The following is a 26124-nucleotide window of genomic DNA, read 5'->3' as shown; positions in this document are numbered from 1 at the left end:
GATCAAGTAAGTGGGTACGCCATGGCGTAATGGATATTGTGTCCCCCTAGGGTGACATGTTCAATCCCCACCGTGGGAAAGCTCTTTAAATCTCCTCCATTGACACCAAGCACTGGTTCTAGTCCCAGGAAATTGACCCGAGGGCGTTTCAAATAAGTAGTAAGTGCTTTAAATGCAATCAAGCTAAAATAAATAGGTTTAAACTAATGAAATTTAATGAGAATAATTGGGCTGGGAACCAAACACAATTCTTCTTGTAAGCCTCAAACACTTTTGAAAAGTTTTATTAAACAATTGCTGCTTCCGCTGCTGTTGCAATAACCATCATTATTAGTCACCTTGTAAGAGAACACAAATATGCTGAAAGAACCTTAGATGTGCATTGCTACAATAAAACATAAGGATCAAAAGGCACATTAACCCTTTACCAATTAGATACGCATTTTGATTCATTTGTAGTCCTCAGAAAGTTTAATCTAACCAATTTATGCCTAGTGGACTCTCCCATCCTTCTAAATTGGATCAATTTATTTCCAAAATTAGGGATGTCTAGTATATTTATTTCTATATTTAGAATATTTTTTACAGAAATTCCTTTAAGCAAACAGCGCAGACCCTGATGAGACGACACATCATGCGACGTCTCATCTGGGTCTACGCTGTTTGCCAATGCCTCTTTTCTAGACGCTAAGCATAAATGGGTTAACAGCCCTAAAAGTACCTTCAACAGTTAGTGAAGCAAAGGCTGTATCATGGCCGAGTCTATTTTCCACACTTATGTAAAATTTGCCACTGTCTGATGGTTGAATGTTATCAATAGTTAATGTGCTGAAATGTTCGCTGGTTTCAATCTTTCGCCTGGAATCTAAAATATAACAAAAATGGTAATGAATTTGAGATATTGTTTCGCAATTTTGACAATACAAACCTTTTATACTGGTTATATGTGTAGACAGCGTTAAGAAATACTTAATAATTTATATAATAATCACAATTGTTAATATACAATACTTAAAGCAGCCATTATTTTAAAAAATATATTAAAAGAATTAAAAAAAAAAAATTAAATCAATATAAACCTAAATGTCAAACCAAAAACAACAAGGGACAAAATTGTCACAAAACCAGGTTTTCATTGTGAAAAAAAAATCTGATAAAGGGAGAAAACTCAAACTGAACTTTTGAAATGACCAAAAAAAATTAACCCCCTTTGTAAGTTTTTTTTTTTTTTTAAATCTATTTTTAGTCGTGGCGACCTTGACATTGGAGATATTGACGTGATTCTTTCGTGGGACACACCGTCCCATGATGGTGAACAAATGTGCCAAATGATTTTAAAATCTCACAATGAATGACATAGTTATGGCCAGGACAAGCTCATTTATGGCCATTTTTGACCTTTGAACTCAAAGTGTGACCTTGACCTTGGAGATATCGACGTAATTATTTCGCGCGACACACCGTCCAATGATGGTGAACAAATGTGCCAAATGATTTTAAAATCTGACTATGAACGACATAGTTATGGCTCGGACAAGCTCATTTATGGCCATTTTTGACCTTTGAACTCAAAGTGTGACCTTGACCTTGGAGATATCGACGTAATTATTTTGCGCGACACACAGTCCAATGATGGTGAACAAATGTGCCAAATGATTTTAAAATCTGACAATGAACGACATAGTTATGGCCCGGACAAGCTTATTCCGCCAGCCCGCCAGCCCGCCAGCCAGCCAGCCCGCCAGCCAGCCCGCCCGCATTCGCCAATCTAATAACCAGTTTTTTCCTTCGGAAAACCTGGTTAAAAATACACTTGATATGTCATTTTAAAGGTCCATGGCCATAAAATTAACAAAATGCTTCCTTCGGTCAATGCTGATTCCCCTTGGTGGTAGCCTGGTCAGAATTGTCCAAAATAAGGTCAAGGTCAAAATAAGGTAAGGTGAGAGTGAGTGTATAACTGAAATATGAAAGCTTGATAGTTAGTTGTATTGATCTCAAGCCAATGGTTGATTTGGGTTAACTGAAAAATGCCACAAGAAGGCCGATGTCAAGGCCAAAAGGGGTCAGCCCATGTGGTTGTGTTGACAGTGTTCTAAGACATTATCCATCACAGCTTTGTAGTAGGAAACGTCATTGATATTGGATGAAACATGCCATTCTTGGTTAACGAATCTGGACCTTGTGTAATTATTTTTTTTATCTAAGTGCACATTTTAAGTAGAAGAATATCAAGGTCATGGTCAACACAAGGTTAGTGTAATGCGGGTGTGTTAATTGTGTTTAAAGACAACAATAATGCTCAGTGCTTTTCTCATCATTTTGGGAATGGGGCAGGGTCCCTTTGGATTGGGAAAATTTGTTGTGCTTTGACTACAATTGGGAAATTAGTGTTGTTGTTTTGCTTTAAAATGCTTCAAAATTTAGAAAATACGTGTTTTCAGTATTATATTTACTAAGTTTGAACTTATATGGATGGGAGTATAATAAAATATTGAGATCTAAAAAAAAAATTTGTTTGGAAACCTTCCATTGGGAATTTTTTGCTCCCATTTGGGAAAAATATATACTTTTTCCATTGGGAATAGGGCCGATTACAGACCCGATTTTGAATGAAAAAAAAACAAAACACACTGATGCTTGTATCAAATCATTGTAGGAAGTATTATTGATGTTTAAGAGAACATGTCATTTTCAGTTGACTTCATAAAGATGGAGATACAAGGAACAAAATGAACAAACATAGCTACCGGTATATATATAGGGGACGTTAACAAAATAAACTTTGGCACACTCAAGTAATGAAACATCATAATTACCCAGTATAAAGTACACAATTATACACAACAGCACAATGATAACTCAAAGTCCAGTGGGATTACAAGTAAGACCATTTTTTAATAACATTTTTTTCTACGACCACTATCTACATGACTGTGCCCTAACAATATCCATTATCTACATGAAAGAGCCCTTACAAACAGTCCTACCTGACTTGAGTTCTTCTTTGTTCTTATACCACATCACGGTTCCTGGTGGCACTGACGTATACGAGGCCTTGAACTCGATAGTGCCCCCACGCTTAATGCAGAACTCAGCTGGACAGATGTTGTAGATTTTGGGGGGAGTTGCAGTGGGGGAGAAAGGCTCGTCATTTTCATCCTCCAAGTTAACGGGGGAATCTGGTCGATCTACAATAATGAGATGGAAAATTTATAGCGATGACAATCAAATTTTTTTGAATGGGTTGGGATAATTTCATACTGCAACATATTAGTGTTAAAAAGGTCCTTTCTGTTACTTTAACACACTTGAGATTGACCATTTTAATCCCTATTTATGGAATTTGACATGATTGTCTTTACCTGAAAAATGGTGTTTACACCATATACCTTGCTTGTAATAGTATATGTAATAGTATATGTTATAGACTTATAGTATATGTAATAGTATATGCATTAATATATGTAATAGTATATGCATAACATAATTTTGTCCATAATTTTCATCTTTTAAGTCAAGCTAGCTTAATTTTTTTTAATTAACATGGGAATAATTTCATTGAAATGAAGTTGTTTAACTTTTTCCCACTCAGAGACAAAGAGAAAATGGTTATGTGCAAACAGCATAAAACCAGAACAGCCTGTGAGTAACTCGCAGTCTTTTCAGGTTTATGCTGTTTGCTGCTCAACAGTATCTTAGGGTTGGATATGAAGCCTTACAAACTTGAATCTACCGGTAGTAAGAAAGGTCTTCAATAAAATGTAACTTTCTAAGGGACTACAAATACGTGAAAATACGTATCTAAGTGGGAAAGGGTTATGTCAATTATCTAAGTGGGAAAGGGTTATGTCAATATTATGAAAGTGATCCTGAAAAATATTAAGATAAAAAATTGAGCCTCGTTCTGGGAATACGGGGTCAAATACTTCAGTGCAAATTGTCAACGCAGATTATCCTGTGCAGCTGGCACAGGCTAATTAAGGGAGAAACTTTAAGCCTCAACTATTTTTTTCGCTTACAAGAGACTTCCCTTTAAACGAAAAAAACCCATAAAAGTGGAAAGCATTGTCTCTAATTAGCCTGTGCGGACTGCCACGACACTTAACAGTGATTAATGCCTGTTTTCCCAGAAAAAGGATCAAATACTTTTAATGAAACAAATTTCCAGTACCTAGAACTACAATATTACAAGAGGTCTGTGCGGAACCGGAAGCATTTGTTGCTGTGCACGTGTATTCACCCTCGTCCTCAGAGTAGACCTCAGCAATCACCAACTTAGCCCGGTCCTCTGTGTAGGACATGCGGAAATACTTGCTTTGCTGAAACAACCGAAGAGAACCGTCAATATTTTAAGCCTTGCTATGAAAAACAGGGCCTTAATGCATGTGGGTTAAGTTTGGCCCAAGATTAGCCTGTGCAGTCTGTACAGAACGACACTTAAGGCACATTGCAGTCTGTACAGAACGACACTTAAGGCACATTGCAGTCTGTACAGAACGACACTTAAGGCACATTGCAGTCTGTACAGAACGACACTTAAGGCACATTGCAGTCTGTACAGAACGACACTTAAGGCACATGCATTATGTCCTGTTTTACCTCAGGGTCCTGTGCAGTCTGTACAGAACGACACTTAAGGCACATGCATTATGTCCTGTTTTACCTCAGGGTCCTGTGCAGTCTGTACAGAACGACACTTAAGGCACATGCATTATGTCCTGTTTTACCTAAGGGTCCTGTGCAGTCTGTACAGAACGACACTTAAGGCATATGCATTATGTCCTGTTTTACCTCAGGGTCCTGTGCAGTCTGTACAGAACGACACTTAAGGCACATGCTTTATGTCCTGTTTTACCTCAGGGTCCTGTGCAGTCTGTACAGAACGACACTTAAGGCACAATTGCATTATGTCCTGTTTTACCTCAGGGTCCTGTGCAGTCTGTACAGAACGACACTTAAGGTACATGCATTATGTCCTGTTTTACCTCAGGTTCCTGTGCAGTCTGTACAGAACGACACTTAAGGCACATGCATTATGTCCTGTTTTACCTCAGGGTCCTGTGCAGTCTGTACAGAACGACACTTAAGGCACATGCATTATGTCCTGTTTTACCTCAGGGTCCTGTGCAGTCTGTACAGAACGACACTTAAGGCACATGCATTATGTCCTGTTTTACCTCAGGGTCCTGTGCAGTCTGTACAGAACAACACTTAAGGCACATGCATTATGTCCTGTTTTACCTCAGGGTCCTGTGCAGTCTGAACAGAACGATACTTAAGGCACATGCATTATGTCCTGTTTTACCTCAGGGTCCTGTGCAGTCTGTACAGAACGACACTTAAGGTACATGCATTATGTCCTGTTTTACCTCAGGGTCCTGTGCAGTCTGTACAGAACGACACTTAAGGCACATGCATTATGTCCTGTTTTACCTCAGGGTCCTGTGCAGTCTGTACAGAACGACACTTAAGGTACATGCATTATGTCCTGTTTTACCTCAGGGTCCTGTGCAGTCTGTACAGAACGACACTTAAGGCATATGCATTATGTCCTGTTTTACCTCAGGGTCCTGTGCAGTCTGTACAGAACGACACTTAAGGCACATGCATTATGTCCTGTTTTACCTAAGGGTCCTGTGCAGTCTGTACAGAACGATACTTAAGGCACAATTGCATTATGTCCTGTTTTACCTCAGGGTCCTGTGCAGTCTGTACAGAACGACACTTAAGGCACATGCTTTATGTCCTGTTTTACCTCAGGGTCCTATGCAGTCTGTACAGAACGACACTTAAGGCACATGCATTATGTCCTGTTTTACCTCAGGGTCCTGTGCAGTCTGTACAGAACAACACTTAAGGCACATGCATTATGTCCTGTTTTACCTCAGGGTCCTGTGCAGTCTGTACAGAACGACACTTAAGGCATATTCATTATGTCCTGTTTTACCTCAGGGTCCTGTGCAGTCTGTACAGAACGACACTTAAGGCACATGCATTATGTCCTGTTTTACCTCAGGGTCCTATGCAGTCTGTACAGAACGACACTTAAGGCACATGCATTATGTCCTGTTTTACCTCAGGGTCCTGTGCAGTCTGTACAGAATGATACTTAAGGCACATGCATTATGTCCTGTTTTACCTCAGGGTCCTGTGCAGTCTGTACAGAATGATACTTAAGGCACATTCATTATGTCCTGTTTTACCTCAGGGTCCTGTGCAGTCTGTACAGAACGACACTTAAGGCACATGCATTATGTCCTGTTTTACCTCAAGGCTGCTCATTTCGTATACAATTGATTACTTGGGTTGAGATGGTATACAAATTGAATGCTTGTTTTGTTATGCATATAAATAATCTACTATTCTTAATTAACAATGTCAAAGAGTGGACATCCCTTCCCATGGATGAAATTAACTCTTAGCAGCACACAACAGACCTGACTGAGAGGAGGATCCCCCCCCCCCATGGCCAAACCTGTCAAGGGAATGATAATGATGATGAATAATGCCATTTTGTCACACTTAACACACTTAACCAATAGTGCAAAAACTTAATTATTCATGAAAGTCTTAAGACACAAAATGTCTAATTTGTGGCTTCAACATGTATGTGACAAATAAATATATATACATCATTTTCTAACTAAGTCAATAACTGTATGAACATATTCAAATGCATACCGGTTAAAAGTGTGTAATATCAGGACAAAATGAATGGTTTGGGTAGTCTAAGAGATAAAACTGCGGTATCTGCTTAACAACTATATAAAAGATACTTTCCCTCTCAACCCTCAACTGAGGAAATACAAAAGAATTGCAAGACATGTAGGACATTGCTGCCCCATCTGACAGACTTACCAGACTTGACAACTGGACAAGCAAAAAAAAGTGGGGGCTATAAAAATATTTATTTTATGCTTTACGGTTGTTTATAGAGAAATATTAGTGAATTAAAACTGATAATTTCACTATTTCAAACAGTTAAAATTATCGATAATATTCACTGTTAACTGTGAAATGACGTCATTTATTTGACGAAATGATATCATTATCCAAGCGAAATTCTTTAAACTCTTTAACAATGTATAATTACAAACTGTGAAAAAAGCATAAAATAAAAAGAACATTTGTTGGATTGGGTAGAATATCGATTTTAATTCACTCGTGATCATAGAAAATTTATATTTTCACTTGTGGCTGCGCCACTCGTGAAAATATTATTTTCTATGATCACTCATGAATTAAAATTGATAATCCACCGAATCCAACACATATCCTCTATTTAATGCTTTACTAACTAACCTTGATTTCTGTTTTGTTGACAGACCAGCTCACATTGGGGGGAGGTATTCCAGTCACCTGACATTCCAGCACCACTTGGCTTCCATGTTCCACTGAACAATCACACAGCTGGTCTTTGAACACTGGTTTTGTTTCCATGACGGCCAATTTTGATTGAGAAATCCGCCTTGGCTGAGGTTTCACTACTTCACCATTATATTTACAATGAGCTTTTAGATGTTCACTCTCTTTTGAAGTCAAAACACTCTTAAAGTCAAACTTGCTTGCAACAGCCCTGGATTTATTTTCTTTAGGTTTCTTTAAGTCTAAAGTTAATTTGCCCGCATTAGCTTTGCTTTGTCTTTTTTCCAAGAGGGATAATTGCGCTGTAGATGTTTTTTCAAGTTTTGCAAAAGTTTCAAATGCACTTGGGCTGGAATTGTTTGAATCGCTTTGTGTAACAGTAACTGCAGTTGACCTGACCTCAGTTTTTTTGTCGCTCACAGATTCAGCACTTATTTTATGCTTTAGCAGATTGCGGAAATCCACCTGTTTTACTTCCTCACCGATGGGTATTTTTTCAGAAGAAGAGTTGTCTTTCCTTGGCTTAAGAACGGTCCTAAAATCAGATTTTGTCTCCAATGTTTGACTTTCAAACTGTTTCTGAGCTTTGTCTATTTTTCCTGCTTTAACAACAGACTTGTCACTCTTTTTGTGAACACCGTTTGGAACACTTTCATTGGTCAAAGATCTTTCAAAGAGTTTCTTTCTCTGAGATAGATCAACTTTGGGTTCCTTTGACGCGGACTTCAAGAAACCTTGATCAGTTTCACATAAAGGCTTTCCTGAACTCACTGTAGAGTCTGATGAGTCTGAAGGCTTGTCACTAGTGTTTTTAAGCAGTCCACGGAAATCGACCTGAGTTATGCCCCCTTTATTTTCATAGGACAGTGACTTTGGAGATTTTAATTTGTTTACAGGCAAGTTCTTCCCAGGAATGGGAACACTTTCTACAAATGCTGCTTTGATATCTGTTTCTTGAGATTGAGCTACGTTTTTAACTATTTTCACTTCTGAAGCATGATATATTTTATCAGAGGAACTACTTTTATCACTTAAAGATTTATTTTCTATATACTGGTTATCTTTAATACTTTCGTTTTTTTTACCAGCTATTTCTTTGCATTTGATAGAACGTTTTGTAAAATCAAATTCTATAACTTTAGGTTTAATTATTTCTTCTGGAACTTCTTTTATTGTTGGAGTAGGAATACACACACTAGTAACATGGGTACTAGTTCCTGGTGAGCTAACGGCTCGACTGTACTTTGGTTCGGATATTTGTTGCTTGGGAGATGAGCTTACTAGTGGCAGGCTGCTTCGTTTTAATGCAAATGAAGATTTAAACTGTTCTGCCTCACTGGATGAAATATCAGAACCTTCAGAGTCTGTGGTACTGGACTTTCCGTTATAAATATCTTGAGATCTGTATCAAACAAACAGTATAAATCAGTACAAGTAAGGAACTGTCAATTATGGGATTTAAATATCATATCAAACATAAGTAGAAAAATTTAGGAGTTATCTCACTCAAAAAAGTGCAATATCTTAACAGATGAGTCCAGTTAACTATTTTGTTAAGTGATTATTTATTGAAGCAACATTTATGTTATTGTCAATATATCACAAAATACTAGAACATTTTTAACAGAGATCAACAAAAAATAGACTACTAAGTCTGAATACAAAATACATAATACACGTTTTTCTGCAGTTACCTTTTCCTAAGCAGAAAGCGTGACGGGAGTGAGTTGTTTGGAGTGACCTCTCCTACTGTCAGATCGCACGTGGCACTCGTAGACCCGTGCAGGTTACACAGTGTACAAGTGTACTGGCCGATGTCGTTAGTTGTGGCTGACACAATTTCTAGAAAGTGTTCATCTCCTATACTACTGATCTGAAACAATAAAAGAAAAACGTTTTAATTTGAGTACATACTTAAAAATCATCAGCTGTTAACTACATGATTGTATAGTAAATAATTCTAAATCATGAAGTATTTTCATGATGATACACAAGATGATAATGGTAACGTTTTGTATATAATTCTGAGGGCTATAATCCGCGTAAATCCTTTGTTTCAACATCTTTTTTTTTCCAGATACAATAGTTGTGAACACTAACCTATATAATTTATTTATTAATCTTATTCAAAACATCAGTTAAAAGAAAAAGTTCAAACTGTTTTCACTTGCGTATATTATCTAACTGAAATATTCCTTTTATGTATGTAAGAGATCTTATTCTTCTCAACCTACTTATACACACAAACTTCAACATTACACTTGAATTATAATAATTACAGTTAAATACTAAGTTTGCATTATAGCCATCATTAAATTGTAGCTCAAGGGATATAGCCAGTAATTGTTTCAGGTAATTAGAGTCATGAAAAGTTCAGATGATGTCCAATAACATCTGTTTCAAACTGTAACATTTAAGCCCAATAAATGTTATGCGCTGGTGTATTTAAATAATTTTGAAAACTAATTTAGAATCACGACTTTATCAAATATATCCATTACCGCCAATTTGTGTTATCAAATAATTTATTCCACATGTATAAAATATATGACCTTACATATACACACACCCATTTGCATCTTAAATTTTAAATGTTTGTTCCTTCCATAAACTTAACAATGGACTAATAAAATGTTATTTTTGCTGAAAGTAACTACACAGTAATACAGAGATTCAGAAAACAGCTCCCCGTGAGACTTAAAATGTCAGACTTTTGTAAGAATTAAATGGACCTGAGCACCGTCATACACTGCCTTTTAACTGGCAACTATTTCATTTATCTCACATCTTATCACATATTTGCACTCATTCAAACACTGCATACAACCAATCGTCAATTGTTTAACCCTTTGCATGCTGGGAAATTTGTCGTCTGCTAAAATGTCGTCTGCTGAATTTCTCAAATTAGCATTTTTCTTTGATTAAAAAAAAAAAAATACTATAAGAATAGCAAACAGTTTGGATCCTGATGAGACGCCACGTTTTGTGGTGTCTCATCTCGATCCAAACTGTTTGCAAAGGCCTTTAAAATTCGGTTCCAGCACTAAAAGAGTTATGTTTTTCACATGACATTTTATGTCTGTATGTTTACAATAACCAGTTATCATTGGAAAATGTTTGTTTTAACTGATTAAAACTGAACAAAAAGTCGATTATATGGTACAATATTAATTGTGTGCAGAAAATATCAGATATAAGGTCTATTTTTTTAACATATTCTTTGTACTTCAAAACATGGTTGTGTTCTCATATTGTACTAAACCTGAATTACACAGAAGGTATTGTAAATGCATTGTAAGAGGATAATAAAAAATCTTGGCGTTTCTTCACAATAAAAAATCCAAACATAACAAAAGAGAAAAATAGTTTAAGTCAACAAGATATGCGATAGTTGCCACCTCTTGCTATGAATGTAAAAATTTCAAGCCAGTCAATATGAAACTCTTATTTCCAACAAAAATTTAACTTTTATCTACACTATAAACTAAATAATAACAATTAAAATCCACAAACTTCAAATGTTAAACACCAAAACCTATTGAAACCACAGTTCATGGTCACTGAACATCAAATGAGAATACTTTCCTTATAAAAAGAAAGTACTGCATGATGGCAGACAATGCAGTTTAACAGTGCTGCATGTAATACAAAAGCAAAGTTGGAAATTCTCCAAAACCCTGCATTATTAATATCTGCCATATTGCCTCTTTCAACATGTTACCACAAATTTATTGGTGGGTATACCATAATATTTTACCAGTGCCAATTATAAAGATCATCTTCATTGTATGGCCATTAGGTGCATTAGATAATGAACAGAATACATTAATTTATAATAACCTAACTCTGGGAAAACAGGCCTTAATGCATTTGCAGTCAGTACAGGCTAATTAGAGACAACACTCTCCCTCTAAACTGGTTTTTCGCTAATAAGAGACTTCCTTTAAACAAAAATACCATAAACATGGAAAGTATCGTTACTTATTAGTCTGTGCAGACTGCACCGGCTAAACTTGGACAACACTTTATGCAAATGCAGTAAGCCCCATTTTCGTAGAGTGTGGCTCATATTCACTACCTTGTATTTGTCCCCGTGTTTGAGGGTTTGTCTCCCACGCTGCCACTGAACGGAGGGTGGGGGTTCGCCCGACACTTGGCACTTCAAGGTCACACTTTCGTGATCACAGACGTGAGCGTTTGATGGACGGATCACAAAGACGGGCGCGGTCTGTTGGATTTCTTCGATTTGCGTGGAGTCGTCTGCTTTGAGGTGTTAGTAACAAACAAACAATTCATGCAAAATGCAAAGACAGATTCTAAACAAGACATGTTATCACTAATATTGTTTTGTTTTGTCACATATTTCCCCACTTTGACGTCACACTTGACGTTAATTTCGCACATAATAACGCTTGAATGTTGAAAATGGAATGTCTTGTCCTGGGTATGCAGTATTAATATATTGTCATTCACACAGTCAAAAATATATATTGCACTTAGATTGTAAAAAATGTCACAAAAATATTTTGCATTTGAATTGCAAAAAAAATGTCACAACAATTTCAGTTTTTTTGTATAACACACAATAAAAAAAATGAAAAAAACTAAAACAAAGATAGAAGTAAAAAAACACAAGCTTTTTATACATTAAACAAAGAGAAAAGACAGAAATTAAAGAAAAGAAGAAGAAAGGTTATTTGCTGCTTTAATTCTTTTTTGGCTTAGGAAGTTTAGGCGGGGGTCCATCTGAAAAGAGAAAGTAAGAAAAAACCTTTTTGAGAATAACTATCAATTTTTTTTCCATAGACGTCTACCATGCCGTGCCGTGCAGGGGCTTGCAAGGGAGGGTTTATTGCCACGGTAACTTTTGTAAGCATAAATCTGTTAGTTCTTAATATTTAATTTTTAAACACAACAATACAGTTAGCATACTCCTGTGCCTGTCTGAACACTGTCAGCTTAATTGTGCCTTAGAAGCAGTATGATAGGACTTTGATTATTTTGACCTATTTTATTGATTTAAATAACTGAATCTCCATTATAGAAAGTAAAACGGAACATTTTGCATAATAGTTTTGCTATGCGGTTTAGCAATTGTCAACTTTCCTGTTTAATCACAAGATTATTGACAGGGCTTTTTTTCCTGTTTTTGTGAGGTGGCCTTGCCCCCCCCCCCCCCCCCCTCCCATTTTGTGAAAAATGAGTTGTGAACTGTTCAAAATTGTGAAATAATGAGTCATGAACAGTAAAAAAAATGGTAAAAAACTTAGTCGCGAATTGTTCAAAATTGTGAAAAAATGAGTCTCAAACATTCTAAAATTGTGAAAATTTGAGACACAAACTTCTAAAAATTGTGAAAATTTGAGTCACAAATTTCCCAAGTTTGTTAAAAACGGCCATTCTCACAGAATGAAAAAAAGTCCAGATTGAGATTAAGCCCATATTATTATGCCCAAAAGCCTTTCGTTTATTTAGTCCCTCTTGTGTCCATTTCTGGGAAGAACCAGTACTTGGGTGTCTTTAGGCTTGTCACCTTAAGAATTCTCCCTGGGTGGAGATCAAGACCATGCGAGTGTGTACATGTACCTAGAGTATTTAACAGAAAGACCAGGGGCAAAGAATGAGTGCACAGGCAAAGGGAATAGAATTTATTTCAAACACATGATGCAAATTATGTCCATGCTTTTATTAAAAAAATTGCAACACTATTATGCATAAAAACTGTAAACAAAATTGTTTTTTAACAATGAACAATACAAAGCATTCCATTTTCAAATATTCAAGTTGTCTTATTGCAATAAAAGAAATTCATTAAACACACACACACACACACACACACACTTAAGAAAAAAAAGTGCCATGCTCTGTGAAAGGGGGCTTCATGCATCTGCACAGGCTAATCAGTGACAACACTTTCCACCTAAACTGGATCTTAGCTAATAAGATACTTTCTTAAAAGTAAAAATATTGTCAAAGCGAAAAGTGTTGTCCCTGATTTGCCTTATTAACAATTAACGCACATGCATCAAACCCCATTTTCACTGAGCACGGCCCATACCATCAGTGCAACAAAATTAAACCCCACTCAACACGTGTCCCACATAGCATCACAACTAGGGGACCCAGGTATTAGATTCATTAAAACATATTTTTTTTTTATATCTGCAGCTCTTTTCTCTGCACCAAATCCAATTTAACACTTGTTAATCTACCTTTTGAAATAGCAGTATCATGCTGATAGACCAGGCTTAATGCAATAAATAGTTTAGGTTTTTGCAAAGGTATCAGAAGTTTGAATATTGCATATCATTTAGGAGGTTGATTTCCCTCTAACTGAGAATTAGTATTGCAGAAAATCTGCCCAATTTTTATAACACTATAATTAAGCCATTTTGCTGAATGATAACCGATAAACAAGTCATGGTATGACTGTCCCAGTTACAAATTATAGTATTTCTCCACTTATCAGAGCCCATTAACCCATTTATGTCTAATGGACTCTCCCATCCTTCTAAATTGGATCAATTTATTTCCAAAATTAGGGATGTCTACTATATTTATTTCTATACTTGGAATATTTCTTATGGAAATTCCTTTAAGCAAACAGTGCAGACCCTGATGAGACGCCGCATCTTGCGGTGTCTCATCTGGGTCTACGCTGTTTGCCAGGGCTTTTTTTCTAGACGCTAGGCATAAATGGGTTAAGATGTCAAGGCAAGATTTTTTCTCAAGCGAGGCAAAGATCCATATGTGCTTGAAGACCATCTACCACAACACTTATACTAATCATGCAGTAAGAAAGCAATTGTTGTACTGTAAAAAGGTACACATATTTGTAATGAAATAAGATACACAAGTTCCAAAAATGGTCTGTTTAATGATCGCTTATTTTTTTATTTGATGTCCAGGAAAAGTTCTCAAATTTTTCCCATGTAAGTATAATACTCATCATAAAAGTAAAATTGGTTTTATTTCATACAATTGAATGTAATTACAGATGATAAAAGAAAAGCTGACAAAAAAGCTATTGTCATGGAAACTAGATTTTAGATACAGGTAGTCAATAAACAATCCAGTGAAGTACATAAGGTGCAAATTTAATATGCTGCTAAATACCACAAAGGTGTTTCGGAGAGCAAATTGTATTATCACAATTACATAGATTACTCTGTAATACAACATAACTAGTTGTAAATCAACTTCATGTAATATTCATATATTCCATAGTTGAATGTTACCAACACCCATTATCGTGTTTGGCCTAACTCAAGTGAAAACCATTTGCAAAGGCCCAGTTTACAAGATTTTGGTTCAGGCAATTATATGACTATTTTTATTTACGGCACAGACATTTATGGATTGTAAAATATCTTAAGGTATTATAAATGCCACTTTAGAAGTTTATTGGCCTGTATATTGTATTGAAAGTTCAGTAGGTTATTTGCATGGTTATGCATTTTTTGCTCAACATAAAAAAGCTAATTTAAAAGGAGTTTAATTAAGAAAGTATTACAGTTTAAAACCCAATGAAGGAGCGCATGATAATGTTTTGTTTGTATTGACAATTATATCATAATGCTCCATTTTCTACATATGGAGACTTACCTACATTTTAAATGCCCCTAAATGACATGATAACAAGAGCTGTGTTTATGAAACACAATGCCCCCTATTACTCTTTTAACTTTTTATCACTTGAGCAGCAAACAGCATAAAACCTGAGCAGACTGCAAGACTAAGGCTATTTGAGGACGACAATCTCCGCCTTCATGATATTTTTTGTTTAAATTAAGTCTCTTCTTAATGAAAATGAAGTTAAGGCGGAAACTGTCGTCCATGATTAGCCTGTGCGGACTGCATGGGACAACACTACGCACATGCATTAAACCCCCTTTTCACAGAGCACAGCCCATATGTTAACGATATTGTCTATCAGCTCCTCCAAATTGATATTATGTCAGCTATATACTTGTCTACATATATCACGTTATTGTTTGGCAACAGGTGTCAATGATCAGCCAAATATCAGCTGCATTCTTCTGTTTACAAGTTTATGACGGTAAAGGGACAATTTTAGTGTATTTCTATTGACATAGGAATCGCATGATTTTGCAATATTGCATTATCTACAAATCAAGTTAGAAATACTGAGCAGTTATCATTTTAAATAATGTTGCAGAGTTTTAGTGGTGAGTTCACTTTGATCTTACCTAATATGACTTTATTTGTTATTATGTATGAAATATGAGTGATTTATTTAATGTTTAGAATATAAACCATTTTTTCAAATTTATCGATTACAGTAACAAACAAGAGCTGTCTCCATCTCCATGCCCCGGAAAAACGCTTTTTCGAAACTTAAACACAGATTTCGAAACCTTAACACTAACCCTAAGTTCAAGGTCAAAGAGGTCAAAATTTGTGTGGGTATGGAAAGCCCTTGTCCATATACACATGCAAATATGAAGGTTAAATCTGGAGCGACATAGAAGTTATGAGCATTTTTCGAAACCAAAACGGAAAAGTGTGACAGACAGACGTACAGACAGACAGACAGACAGACGGACGGACAGTCCGATCACTATATGCCCTCCTTTGGGGGCATAAAATAGCTAAGTGCCATAAAATATATTTAAACAGCAAATGGAAATTTAGTCAATTACATATAAAGACAGTTTAATTAATGTTTATTATTTGTTAATTATAATGTGAAAGTCATATTACCTGATATATTCCAATGCTAAAGGTTCCATGTATATCACTTATAGATCCTTCCATAATGCAAGACACTTGACTCCATTCATTTACAATTTTTAAATTTTAGTTCGTTTTAAATCAGTTTAAATCAGTTAATCAAACAAATATAAATCATATCAAAACTGAAAACAAACAAATACCATCAATTTATACTAACTTGCCATTCTAACCACACTATTTTAACAAAGTCATCAATTAAACTAATCACAATTTTATCTCCTGTCTTCAGTGAAGTGTAAATAAATCAAAAGATATTCAGGTAGATAAAAAAAAAAGAAATACTCTTTGGGATTTTATCATGTGTGACACAACGCACATATTACATGGTCTGCCATGTATAAAAAATGTCTTTATTCTAAAGCTCTCGTACTGAAAAAAATTGAGTATCATCATATTTCAACATTAAATAGTACGTTCACTTATAGAGCATTAATCTTGTTGTCTATTTCCGCAGTTTTTTTGTGAACCATTTAAAATAAACAAGCTACCTACACACATTTATATCCAATATATATTATATCAATCATATCGTGAAACATAGTTGTTACATTTGGTAGAAATAAACAAAAGGTTCACTTCACTAGGTGAACAATGACACATTAGGTTTTTGTTTCTGAGTGATATATTGCCTGTGACAGATTATTTGTGGTTATAAAAGTACTCCACATATAAACCTTTATGAGGCATCACGTTATCTTATTAACGCTACGAAAGCAGTTTCAAGCCAAAATTATTATTATATTCTGTGCGTAAATAGAAGAACATTGCAGAAAATAAATATATAAACATATCCTCTTAATTATTCATAATTCCAATGTTTTTACCATTGATTACCTGTATTTAATACAGCAAAATAAGTGCATTTTTTCAGAGTTGTATTAAACTGTTTGGAAAGATAGCCAGGAAATCATACTACATGTAGTTTAATATTACTTTGTTATTAAATGTAAATGTCTTTAAAGCAAGATAGTGTTTGTGTAAAAAAAAAGATGTCAAACCTACGTAACTTTCTTTAATTCATTAAAGAACATTATTTTTTTAGGTTCAATTTTATTCCCATTAGAGTTTTGGAATTCAAACCTTTAAAGCAACTGTTACAAGACAATAACATTGACAAATAGCAATGCATACATCTTCATACAGAAAGGTTAAATGTAATGGCCACACTGACATTTGCTTTAAATTATTCACTTTAATGTATTTGCCCTTTCCTCAAGGAAACAACAACTGAATTAACGTACTCTCATTGTTGGGAAATTTTGTCTATATTAGGAATGAAATAAAAGTTGTAAGAGACCAAATTAGAAATGTAAGAAACATAATTATGTCAATAGATAGTATCAGCAATTGGTACAACTATGATTAAACTATTAAGTGCCCAAAGAAATGTTTTTCATTTGTTCAATAATTTGTTCAATATGTTTGATATTCTTAAACAACGCTATTGTGTAGTCGGAAAATAACAGTTAACAGTTATCAAACAAATTGTAAAAATCATAATAAAGAATCTGTTGTTTTTTGCATAAAGTTCAATAATTGAAGCTTCTAAGTTTGTTTACCATTTGCAACATAAAATTCAATATTCAAAATTGTACATCCATAATATACTATCACAAGGAACAAAGCAGTCAAGCCTGAATATTGTGACTCAACAATGGTACTTTTTGTTCCTACTTACAGATTGACTGATGGACATTATAAATCCATTATGAAAAACTCTCCTTTGCTGTAGGGGTACAATTTTTTATCTCCTTACTAAATACTAGAATATTAAATTAGAAATTAAAGCAAAACCTTTACCAAAACATCTAAATATTTTTAATTTGGGAGCTGAATTTGAAATACAAATATTCAATCAATATGAAATGTTCAATCCAATTAATTATAAATGTTGGCTCAATCTTTTTTAATTACATATCCAAGTGTTTAATACAGATTTCATTTTCAGATAGAATGCATTTTGGCCTTGTAAATGCAATACCTTCATTGTGCCAATTGATTCCTTTACAAATACCAAAGTAAAATCAGTTTAAAATAAAATCCACTCAAATTAGGTTTAGAATAATTAATTACTGAAATAAATTCAGTTAGAATGCTTTAAATGAACCTTTAGAAGATTAATGTATATTAAAAGAAAAACTGAATGTATTGTGCCATGGAGAAGTAATAAAAATATTGATTGAAATCGAGGATAAGCATTTCAGATTATTTAATATTGATCATGAATGTTTTGTGTCATGGAGAAGTAATAAAAATATTGATTAAAATAATGAATAAGCATTGCAGACAATTTAGTATCAATAATATTAAATTATTTCACATGTTGCATTATTGCAATTTACATATAATTAATTCAGTTATGATTATGTTTATGATAGGAAATATTTTATTTCCTTTAACCATGAATAGATACCACAAATGTGTATCTTACACAACAATAAACCTGATATATTTTCAGTAGGTTATAATTCTATGTTATTGACTATCCTACTTGTCTAGTCACAAGAAAACGTTTTTTAAACTGGAAACAAAACAATAATTGCCTGCTTTTTTCTTTTTGTCAGCTTTTCTTCTGAATTTACCCCCACCAACATTTTCTTAAACGACCAATTTTTTATCAGTGCAATGTCCTTTATACAGCTGAGAGAAGGAACTAAAAGAATTTAAATGAATTTCAAGCAACTACAGGAATATCAAAGGCTTTAATGGAAAGAAGGGAAATAACTCAGCTGACCTAACATCAACGATTTTCATTCAACTGATTTCAAGCAACTTATGGAAGTAACTCAGAAGACGAAATGGCAATGGTGTTCCAGCTACTATGGGAAGTAACTCAGAAAAAACACAATATAAATTGTGTTCCAGCATTACTAAGGGAAGTAACAAAACCAACAGAAAGCTCACAATACCTTCATGCACATTCAATCTACAGAAGGTGTCAGTATCGCCGTAGCTATTGTATGCCTCGCACACGTATTCCCCAGAATCCTCCGGGAACACTTCCGGGATGATGAGCATGTGGGTGTTACCCCTGGTAACCATGCGGCACACAGGGTCTGTGTGCGGGATTTCTCGGTTGTTGTGCACCCAGACAATATCAATGGGTGGGGTACCTGAGCAACATGCACCAGCAGAAACATGCAATAGACCTTTGGAGTTAAAATAATTTAATTTGAAAATATGTCTAGCCATTTACACTGTAACTCCAATATAACGCGAATGACGGGGTCCAAGCCACACAACAGCGTTATAAACGGACAGCGTTATAAGTTTTGAGCTTATTTATTTAAGGGGGCTATAAAAACAGGTATAGTATAGCCTATAATATAGGTCCTGTCACTCCTGTGCATTGTTATGCTGTGTTGTCATCCGCAAATACATGCATATAAACCGAATCAAAAGATAACAGTATACATACCGCTTTTCTTATGTGCACATTTATCCGATAATCCAATATAATTACAACATCACTTACGAACAAATAATGTTAAACATTTATGACAAGAAATATGTTTACGAATTTCGTAAACAAATTCATATGCCAACGCCATTTTTCAGAAAAATTAGTACAGTGCATTATGGGACACAGCTTTAATTGGATGAGCTAATTTAATTTAGATTGAATGCAATACGATACATGTACAAAGAAATGGTTTTATTGCGTCATATGCAGCATGTAAAAAACGTGCTTTCCGTGGACTTTCTGATAGCGGGCAAAAATTTAAGTGCATCTCTGTTAACTATTACACTGCGTTAGCATGTAAATAAATCGTCAGGATTTTTTAATTTATTTTTCATATACGTACTGAAGCATTAAACACACACACAGATATTTTCATTTATCAAGCATGTGTAGCATATAATAAACGATAACACACAGCCATAGTTTATACAATGAAATACAATACATGATAAATACAAAACATAAACATGTAATCGTTTTAAATAACTTTAATTTTTATTTGATCATTATTCCGCTTGCACATGCCTTATTGAAATTAGTGCACTGAACCGCTCTGTTAGGGAATACATGTAATAAACACAAACTCGCGAGTTTTCACACCTTTATTGACATTGCATAACATAATATCACCAATTAGCTGTCGAGTGTCGTTTAACCTCTAATCGATTAAAATTAGTTTAACAGACGGATAAAGCAATCAAGCTGTGATCGCCGGCTTCTTTGAATTTTTTGAAAATACATGAAGTTGCATAACATGGATTTGAATCAGAAATGGAAGGTTGTAGAAAAAGGGGATCCAAGGACCCCCCGCGTTATATTGGACACAGGGTTATAACGGACCGCACTATATTGGAGTTACAGTGTATCAAAATTATTTTTTATGTTTTATTTGAAGGGCTTGTTAAATCATTTGTTTAGAATCTATAATGCAGTTTGGGTTTCACCTAAATACATCCATCTGTACTAATCATGCCAATTGTTTGACAAATAATCATACCAAAAAAGAATTTCCGTTTCTTATTATGAGTAACTGCTGCACACATATATATCTTCTACCAATGGAATGATTGACAAATAAAATGTGACACATCCTTTAAAAAATCTGGTGTGGTAATTGCATGCCAATTTCGGTTTCAACTGATCATGCTTTTTTATACAATCATTATGCATGCCTGGGCAAGGAATCTTGTAATAAATCCATCAATTGTCAATAAAACATGAATGCACAATTTATTAGTTCTTCAAGTACACACAATGCAGATGTATAATGCATTTGATGGATGCATTCCTTACGTAATGGTTGATACATATATTAAAAACATTTCTTTATAACAACAAGTTTTTTTCAAAAACAAATTAAGCTTGCAGATAACTTTTTATATAACGAAACAAAAAAATTGAATATCACTTTAAATTGAATTATACATTAATAAACTAAGATATAATTTAATATCATTAATAAGGAATTGGAAAGTAGCATTTGCCAAAAATGCATAAAATTATCATATGAATACACATCACAAATAATAAGAATCATATCATATTTGTAATATTTACAATTATTACAACTCGCAGAAATCTTGGCTCACCTTTGACCTCCACACTCAGTTCCACTCTGTTTCCATCCTTGACATCCATATCTGAGAGTTCTTTTGTGAATATTGGAGGGTCGTGTTGGTCAGAGGATCCTGAAAAGATATAGCACATCTATCTATGGTATGCCTTCCAGTGGTTTATAGCAAAATATCAGTGTAATAAAATTGGCATTTCACATGGATATCGGTGGTATGATGTGCCTTTAAACCTTTACCACTTAGAAACATATATTGACTCATTTGTTGTCGCATAAAAGTTAAATTTTATTAAAGACCTTTCTTACTAGATTCGCGATGTAAAGGCTTTATTTCCAACCCTTAGATACTGATGAGCAGAAAACAGCATAAAACCTGAACAGACTGTGAGTTACTCGCAGGCTGTTCTGGTTTTATGCTGTTTGCGCATTGCTATTTTCACTCTAAGCTTCTAAGTGAAAAAGGGTAAAACTGGTTGCTTTGATTTTTTTCTATTTGTAATCTTGTGATTAAATCATAATACTTTGAAAGCCACAAGGGTTTATCAACGTGAAATAGTTACGTAATTATTCAATGCGTCAGACCAATATACATGTAGCTCTGGTATTAATAATGCACATATGGTGTATGCCATAATCAATCACTTGCTAAAAAATTAACACCACTATTAAAACCCCAAATCAAACTTTTCATTTTATCAATTATAATGATTTTTACCCATAAAAAAAGACAACACATTCAGTAAAAGATTTTTTGTTTAGAACAAACAATCTTTTCTTTTCTAGACAGCTAAAACATAAATCAAATAAAACATCCATACACAAAAATCCAATTTAGCTCTATAGATAATCCAATTTCACTCGAGACCTCGAGTGTCAAACTTCAGGCCTCGTTCCCTTGCACAGTTCTCATCAAACTGTCCTCAATCTTATTGCTCCACACACACACAAACATGTGATTACTCAATACAAAGCTATTTTAACATCCTAAGATTCAATTACATCTCAATCATTACTTTTTGCCTTATCGTTTCACCTACTGCGACGGCTGTTTACAATGAAGCTGTTCATGAGTTCATGCTACATATATTATTTAGGTTTGGCCAAATGGAAATGTGGTGTTTACTAATGAATTTCATGCTATTTACCTTATAATAGTGAATTGATCAAAACATTGGTTTAACTACATAACATGTCTATATGAAATACAATGTCAATCCTGGAGAAATTTTTTGAATTTAGTTTTAACCTATTTATTTTAACCCATTTATGCCTAGCGTCTAGAAAAAAGGCCTTGGCAAACAGCGTAAACCCAGATGAGACGCCACATGATGCGGCGTCTCATCAGGATCTGCGCTGTTTGCTTACAGGAATTTCTGTAAGAAATATTCATAATATAGAAATAAATAAACTAGACATCCCTAATTTTGGAAATAAATTGATCCAATTTAGAAGGATGGCAGAGTCAACTAGGCATAAATGGGTTTACTAAATTGCATCAATATCCTTAGGCTTATTTGAAAAACTCTTGAATCTGTGACCTGGGACTTGGAACAGTTTTTGATGTCGAGGGGGGGGGGTCTTAAGAATGCTCCCACAGTGGGGATCGAACCCATGACTTCCCAGTCACAAGGTGGACACTACGCCACATGGAATTTTTGCATTGTAAAACATGAAAGCTTTATGACATCTTTAGATTGCAAATTTAGAAAAATATTATATTTTCAAGAATGTAAATAAATTGTTGTCTTAGATTTCTTAAAACGATTCATATAAAGTTTCTACTTAGCACTTTTAAAGATATAATGATTTTGAAATTTCCGTACCGAATGCCCCTGGCCATCGTTTTAATGTCCCTCACTTAAGCAACAGTCAGTTAATATGGGCAACTTTTAACTATATAACTTATAATAGCCATTAATTAAAGTCTACAGGTTACAGTAATCAGTTGCACTTTCACATGATGGAAGGACATAACATTTACCACAATACCTCGGCTTGAGTTCAAAATGGCTCAGTTCATTACTCCACATTACTGTGGTTTACACAGATTTAACACTCATTAATTATGCTTAAAGTTTTCATAGCCACTTCCGAAATGAAACTCTACCTGTAAGTTGATACTTATGGTTCATACACACACTAAGACAGCCAACAGAAAATAATAACTTGAAATGGCGGTGTTCTTTTACAATTGGCATTTTACTTTTTTATAACATTGAAAATGTATTCAATGTAATATAGAATACATTTTGAGGCTTGACCATGAAATTATTGTATTTGGTATCAACATGTTAAGTAAATACAACAGATTTTCAGAGGTCTAATTTTTGCATTTGTTGTGATTAACCCTGTTATTGTGCAAAGTTATGAAAACCATGAAGAATTACAGATTTATCATTTTTCAGATTCTAAAAAGCATAATTTAAGCTATAGAAGTTCATACACCCATTGTACCGAGTTAATAGTTCCTAAATGACAATCTTTTACATTTTGTTGACATTAATCATTTGTAATCTTCCAATTTAAAATATTCAAATTATTAAAAAAAATTAAAGCAATGTAACAAATAGTTTTTAAAGGGTATTTAAAAATTATCTTAACACAAAATTATTATTTTTTTACAATTTTATTGGGTGTTTGTTGTGCTACAGAAAACACCTGAAAACAATATTGATTATCTTCTTACACAGATCAAGAACAGATAGCAATGCTCCATTGTGCATTAATACCGGTAACACAAAATATTCTCCTTCCAAAGATCACAAGGTTGAATACCTTAGACAAAAGAATATCTTCAACTTAATTTCTTGATATTATACTTATTTCATATTAAGTTATGTAATAGTTTTCTATATAAATTAGTTTGGTAAGTAATTTTTTTGTAAATACAAAAATATCAATATCTGTGAATATGTCTTTTAAAATGCACTAAATTTATGTATTCATGTTCACATAAGCAGCCAAATTTACCTGTCACTTTCACAGCGGCCACGGTAGTGTCTTCACCGGCGATATTTTTAGCCACACAGGTGAACTTTGACCCTTCTGCAGGGTCAAGGTTATCCACTATGAGACGACCTTTGCCCTCTTTGTACTCCATGCGGATATCTTGAGAGGAACCAAGTTCCTGATTGTCTTTGTACCACTTCAATGAAGGTCGCGGTTTACCTAGGAAAGAATCGAAAAAAGAGTTAAGGTTACAGTTTACCAAGGGTAGCATTGAAAAAGGTGAAGGTCACAGTTAATCAAAGGCGGCATTTAAAAAAAAGTGAAGGTCGCGCTTTTCTTAGGGTGTCATTGAAAAAAGGATAGTAAGTGTGTTTTATTTTATCCTTAATACAACTAACATCAGGAAATGTTATTATTGCTATGTCTCATTGACTATACAAAGAGTTAAGTTTTCTTAATATGTACAACCAATTCAAACATGTATATAAGCAAGTTAATCACAATCAAGAAAGAGTTGAAATTCAGCACATTTATGAAATTCATCAGTATTAATATGTTGAAAAAATTGACCTTATCATGTAATTAAGAACTTGAACAAATGGTTACCATATTTTGTATAACATTCTTCTTGGTAATTTGTGGTGAAAGATTCCATCATTTTAAATAACAATCGACTCATTTTAATATTTAAATAAACTTTGAATCAGTAATTTAACCATTTATTAAATGTACACAATCTATACCTGTGACCTGTGTTTCAAGGACCAGTTTTTCACCAAGGTCAATATCTGTATCTGCAAGGCTCACTGTGAACTTAGGGGGAACTGGAACAACTTTCGGATCTGAAGGAAACAAGACAAAATAATGTGGATTTTTGTTGGGGTTTTTTCCTCCCGTTTGCAATTTGTTATTTGATAAGTTAAAGTATGCTTACTATAATCATATTGCTAAATTAAAGCACCAATCCTCGTCAACAAGCCCAGTTTGTAATAGCAAGTATATCCACAAAATCAAGTAACAAATGTAGCGGTAAATTAACCCTTTCAGTGCTGGAACCGAATTTTGAAGGCCTTTGCAAACAGTTTGGATCCAGATGAGACGCCACAGAATGTGGCGTCTCATCAGGATCCAAACTGTTTGCTATTCTGATAGTATTCTTTGAAAAAATCGAAGAAAATGCTAATTTTAGAAATTCAGCAGATGACATTTTAGCAGAAGACAAATTTTCCAGCATGCAAAGGGTTAATCATGGTCATAATTATGTACTCTTGATTTGGTTTACTTTTTTACATAAAGGACTTGAGTAATAAAATAAGTTCAGTGCTCCAAGATTATTGTAACAAATCATCTATTGCATTCCTTGTAAATGAGTACACACAATTAAAACAAAAATTAATTAAATATACATTCTCCACTATATGGTACTAAAAAGTTGAGAAATATGTGATACAGCTGCTGATTGTTATGATATTTTGAAGATAAACAGTTCTAAACTTGAACAGTTGCCATCATATTTCTGCCACTGTAGTTGTGCATATACATATCATAACATAAAGGGCAATATAACAACAGTTTAAGTGTTATAGTGTTAGCATAGCAAATAACTGTAAACATTAAAAACCAGTTTCATATTTCTAAAATAACACCAGAGATATGAAACATGAAACCTATAAAGGGAAGAAACCGGAGTTGACATTTCCTATTTAGGGTGCAGGATCACGTGACTTAATGGGGTTCACACATGAATGTTAATGGATGTAAACACACCAGTAAGTGGTGTTTTTTTTTCAAATAACATTTATGTGGCTTATGGCAATGTAAAATTCATCAGAATTACTTTATTTAATAAGCTTGTGTTCTTGAACAAACATTTGATGAATTCAACATTCATATACACGGTTATGCTGCACGCAACGTGAAATTTTGGCACCGATTTCCGACATATTCAATTATATCTTAAGATATCGGTACAAACTGCAACGCAAACTGTCTTTTATGCATTAAAGATTTGTTG

General features: G+C 34.3%; 1 protein-coding gene and 2 long non-coding RNA genes across 6 annotated transcripts in view; all 3 read right to left on the bottom strand.

Moving 5' to 3' along the window:
* LOC127847358 (myosin light chain kinase, smooth muscle-like) overlaps window positions 1-26124 on the bottom strand; it is a 65933-nt gene that overhangs the window by 15708 nt on the left and 24101 nt on the right. For all 3 annotated transcript variants that reach the window (XM_052379216.1, XM_052379215.1, XM_052379217.1), the window contains 10 exons: window positions 24854-24952; window positions 24132-24329; window positions 21178-21276; window positions 19035-19238; window positions 11447-11631; window positions 9063-9241; window positions 7306-8770; window positions 4175-4322; window positions 2991-3191; window positions 722-865 (listed from right to left, as the gene is read on the bottom strand). In XM_052379216.1, coding sequence (XP_052235176.1) covers window positions 722-865; window positions 2991-3191; window positions 4175-4322; window positions 7306-8770; window positions 9063-9241; window positions 11447-11631; window positions 19035-19238; window positions 21178-21276; window positions 24132-24329; window positions 24854-24952 — 2922 coding nt within the window. The remainder of the gene's footprint in view (window positions 1-721; window positions 866-2990; window positions 3192-4174; window positions 4323-7305; window positions 8771-9062; window positions 9242-11446; window positions 11632-19034; window positions 19239-21177; window positions 21277-24131; window positions 24330-24853; window positions 24953-26124) is intronic.
* On the bottom strand, window positions 1164-1809 carry LOC127847366 (uncharacterized). The gene is made up of 2 exons (XR_008033941.1): window positions 1587-1809; window positions 1164-1424 (listed from the first exon to the last, which is right to left on the bottom strand). It is a non-coding gene; the product is annotated as an uncharacterized LOC127847366 (long non-coding RNA).
* Window positions 4341-5510, bottom strand: LOC127847365 (uncharacterized). 2 transcript variants are annotated; one of them, XR_008033940.1, is made up of 3 exons: window positions 5373-5510; window positions 5053-5180; window positions 4341-4730 (listed from the first exon to the last, which is right to left on the bottom strand). It is a non-coding gene; the product is annotated as an uncharacterized LOC127847365 (long non-coding RNA). The 2 variants fall into 2 exon arrangements; XR_008033939.1 differs by having other exon boundaries at window positions 5245-5501.

The sequence above is a fragment of the Dreissena polymorpha genome, chromosome 10 (genome assembly GCF_020536995.1).
Source record: "Dreissena polymorpha isolate Duluth1 chromosome 10, UMN_Dpol_1.0, whole genome shotgun sequence".
In the NCBI taxonomy this organism is placed as follows: Eukaryota; Metazoa; Mollusca; class Bivalvia; order Myida; family Dreissenidae; genus Dreissena; species Dreissena polymorpha.
Note: the sequence above shows the minus strand (reverse complement) of the source record. Positions and strands in the feature narration are given on the sequence as shown.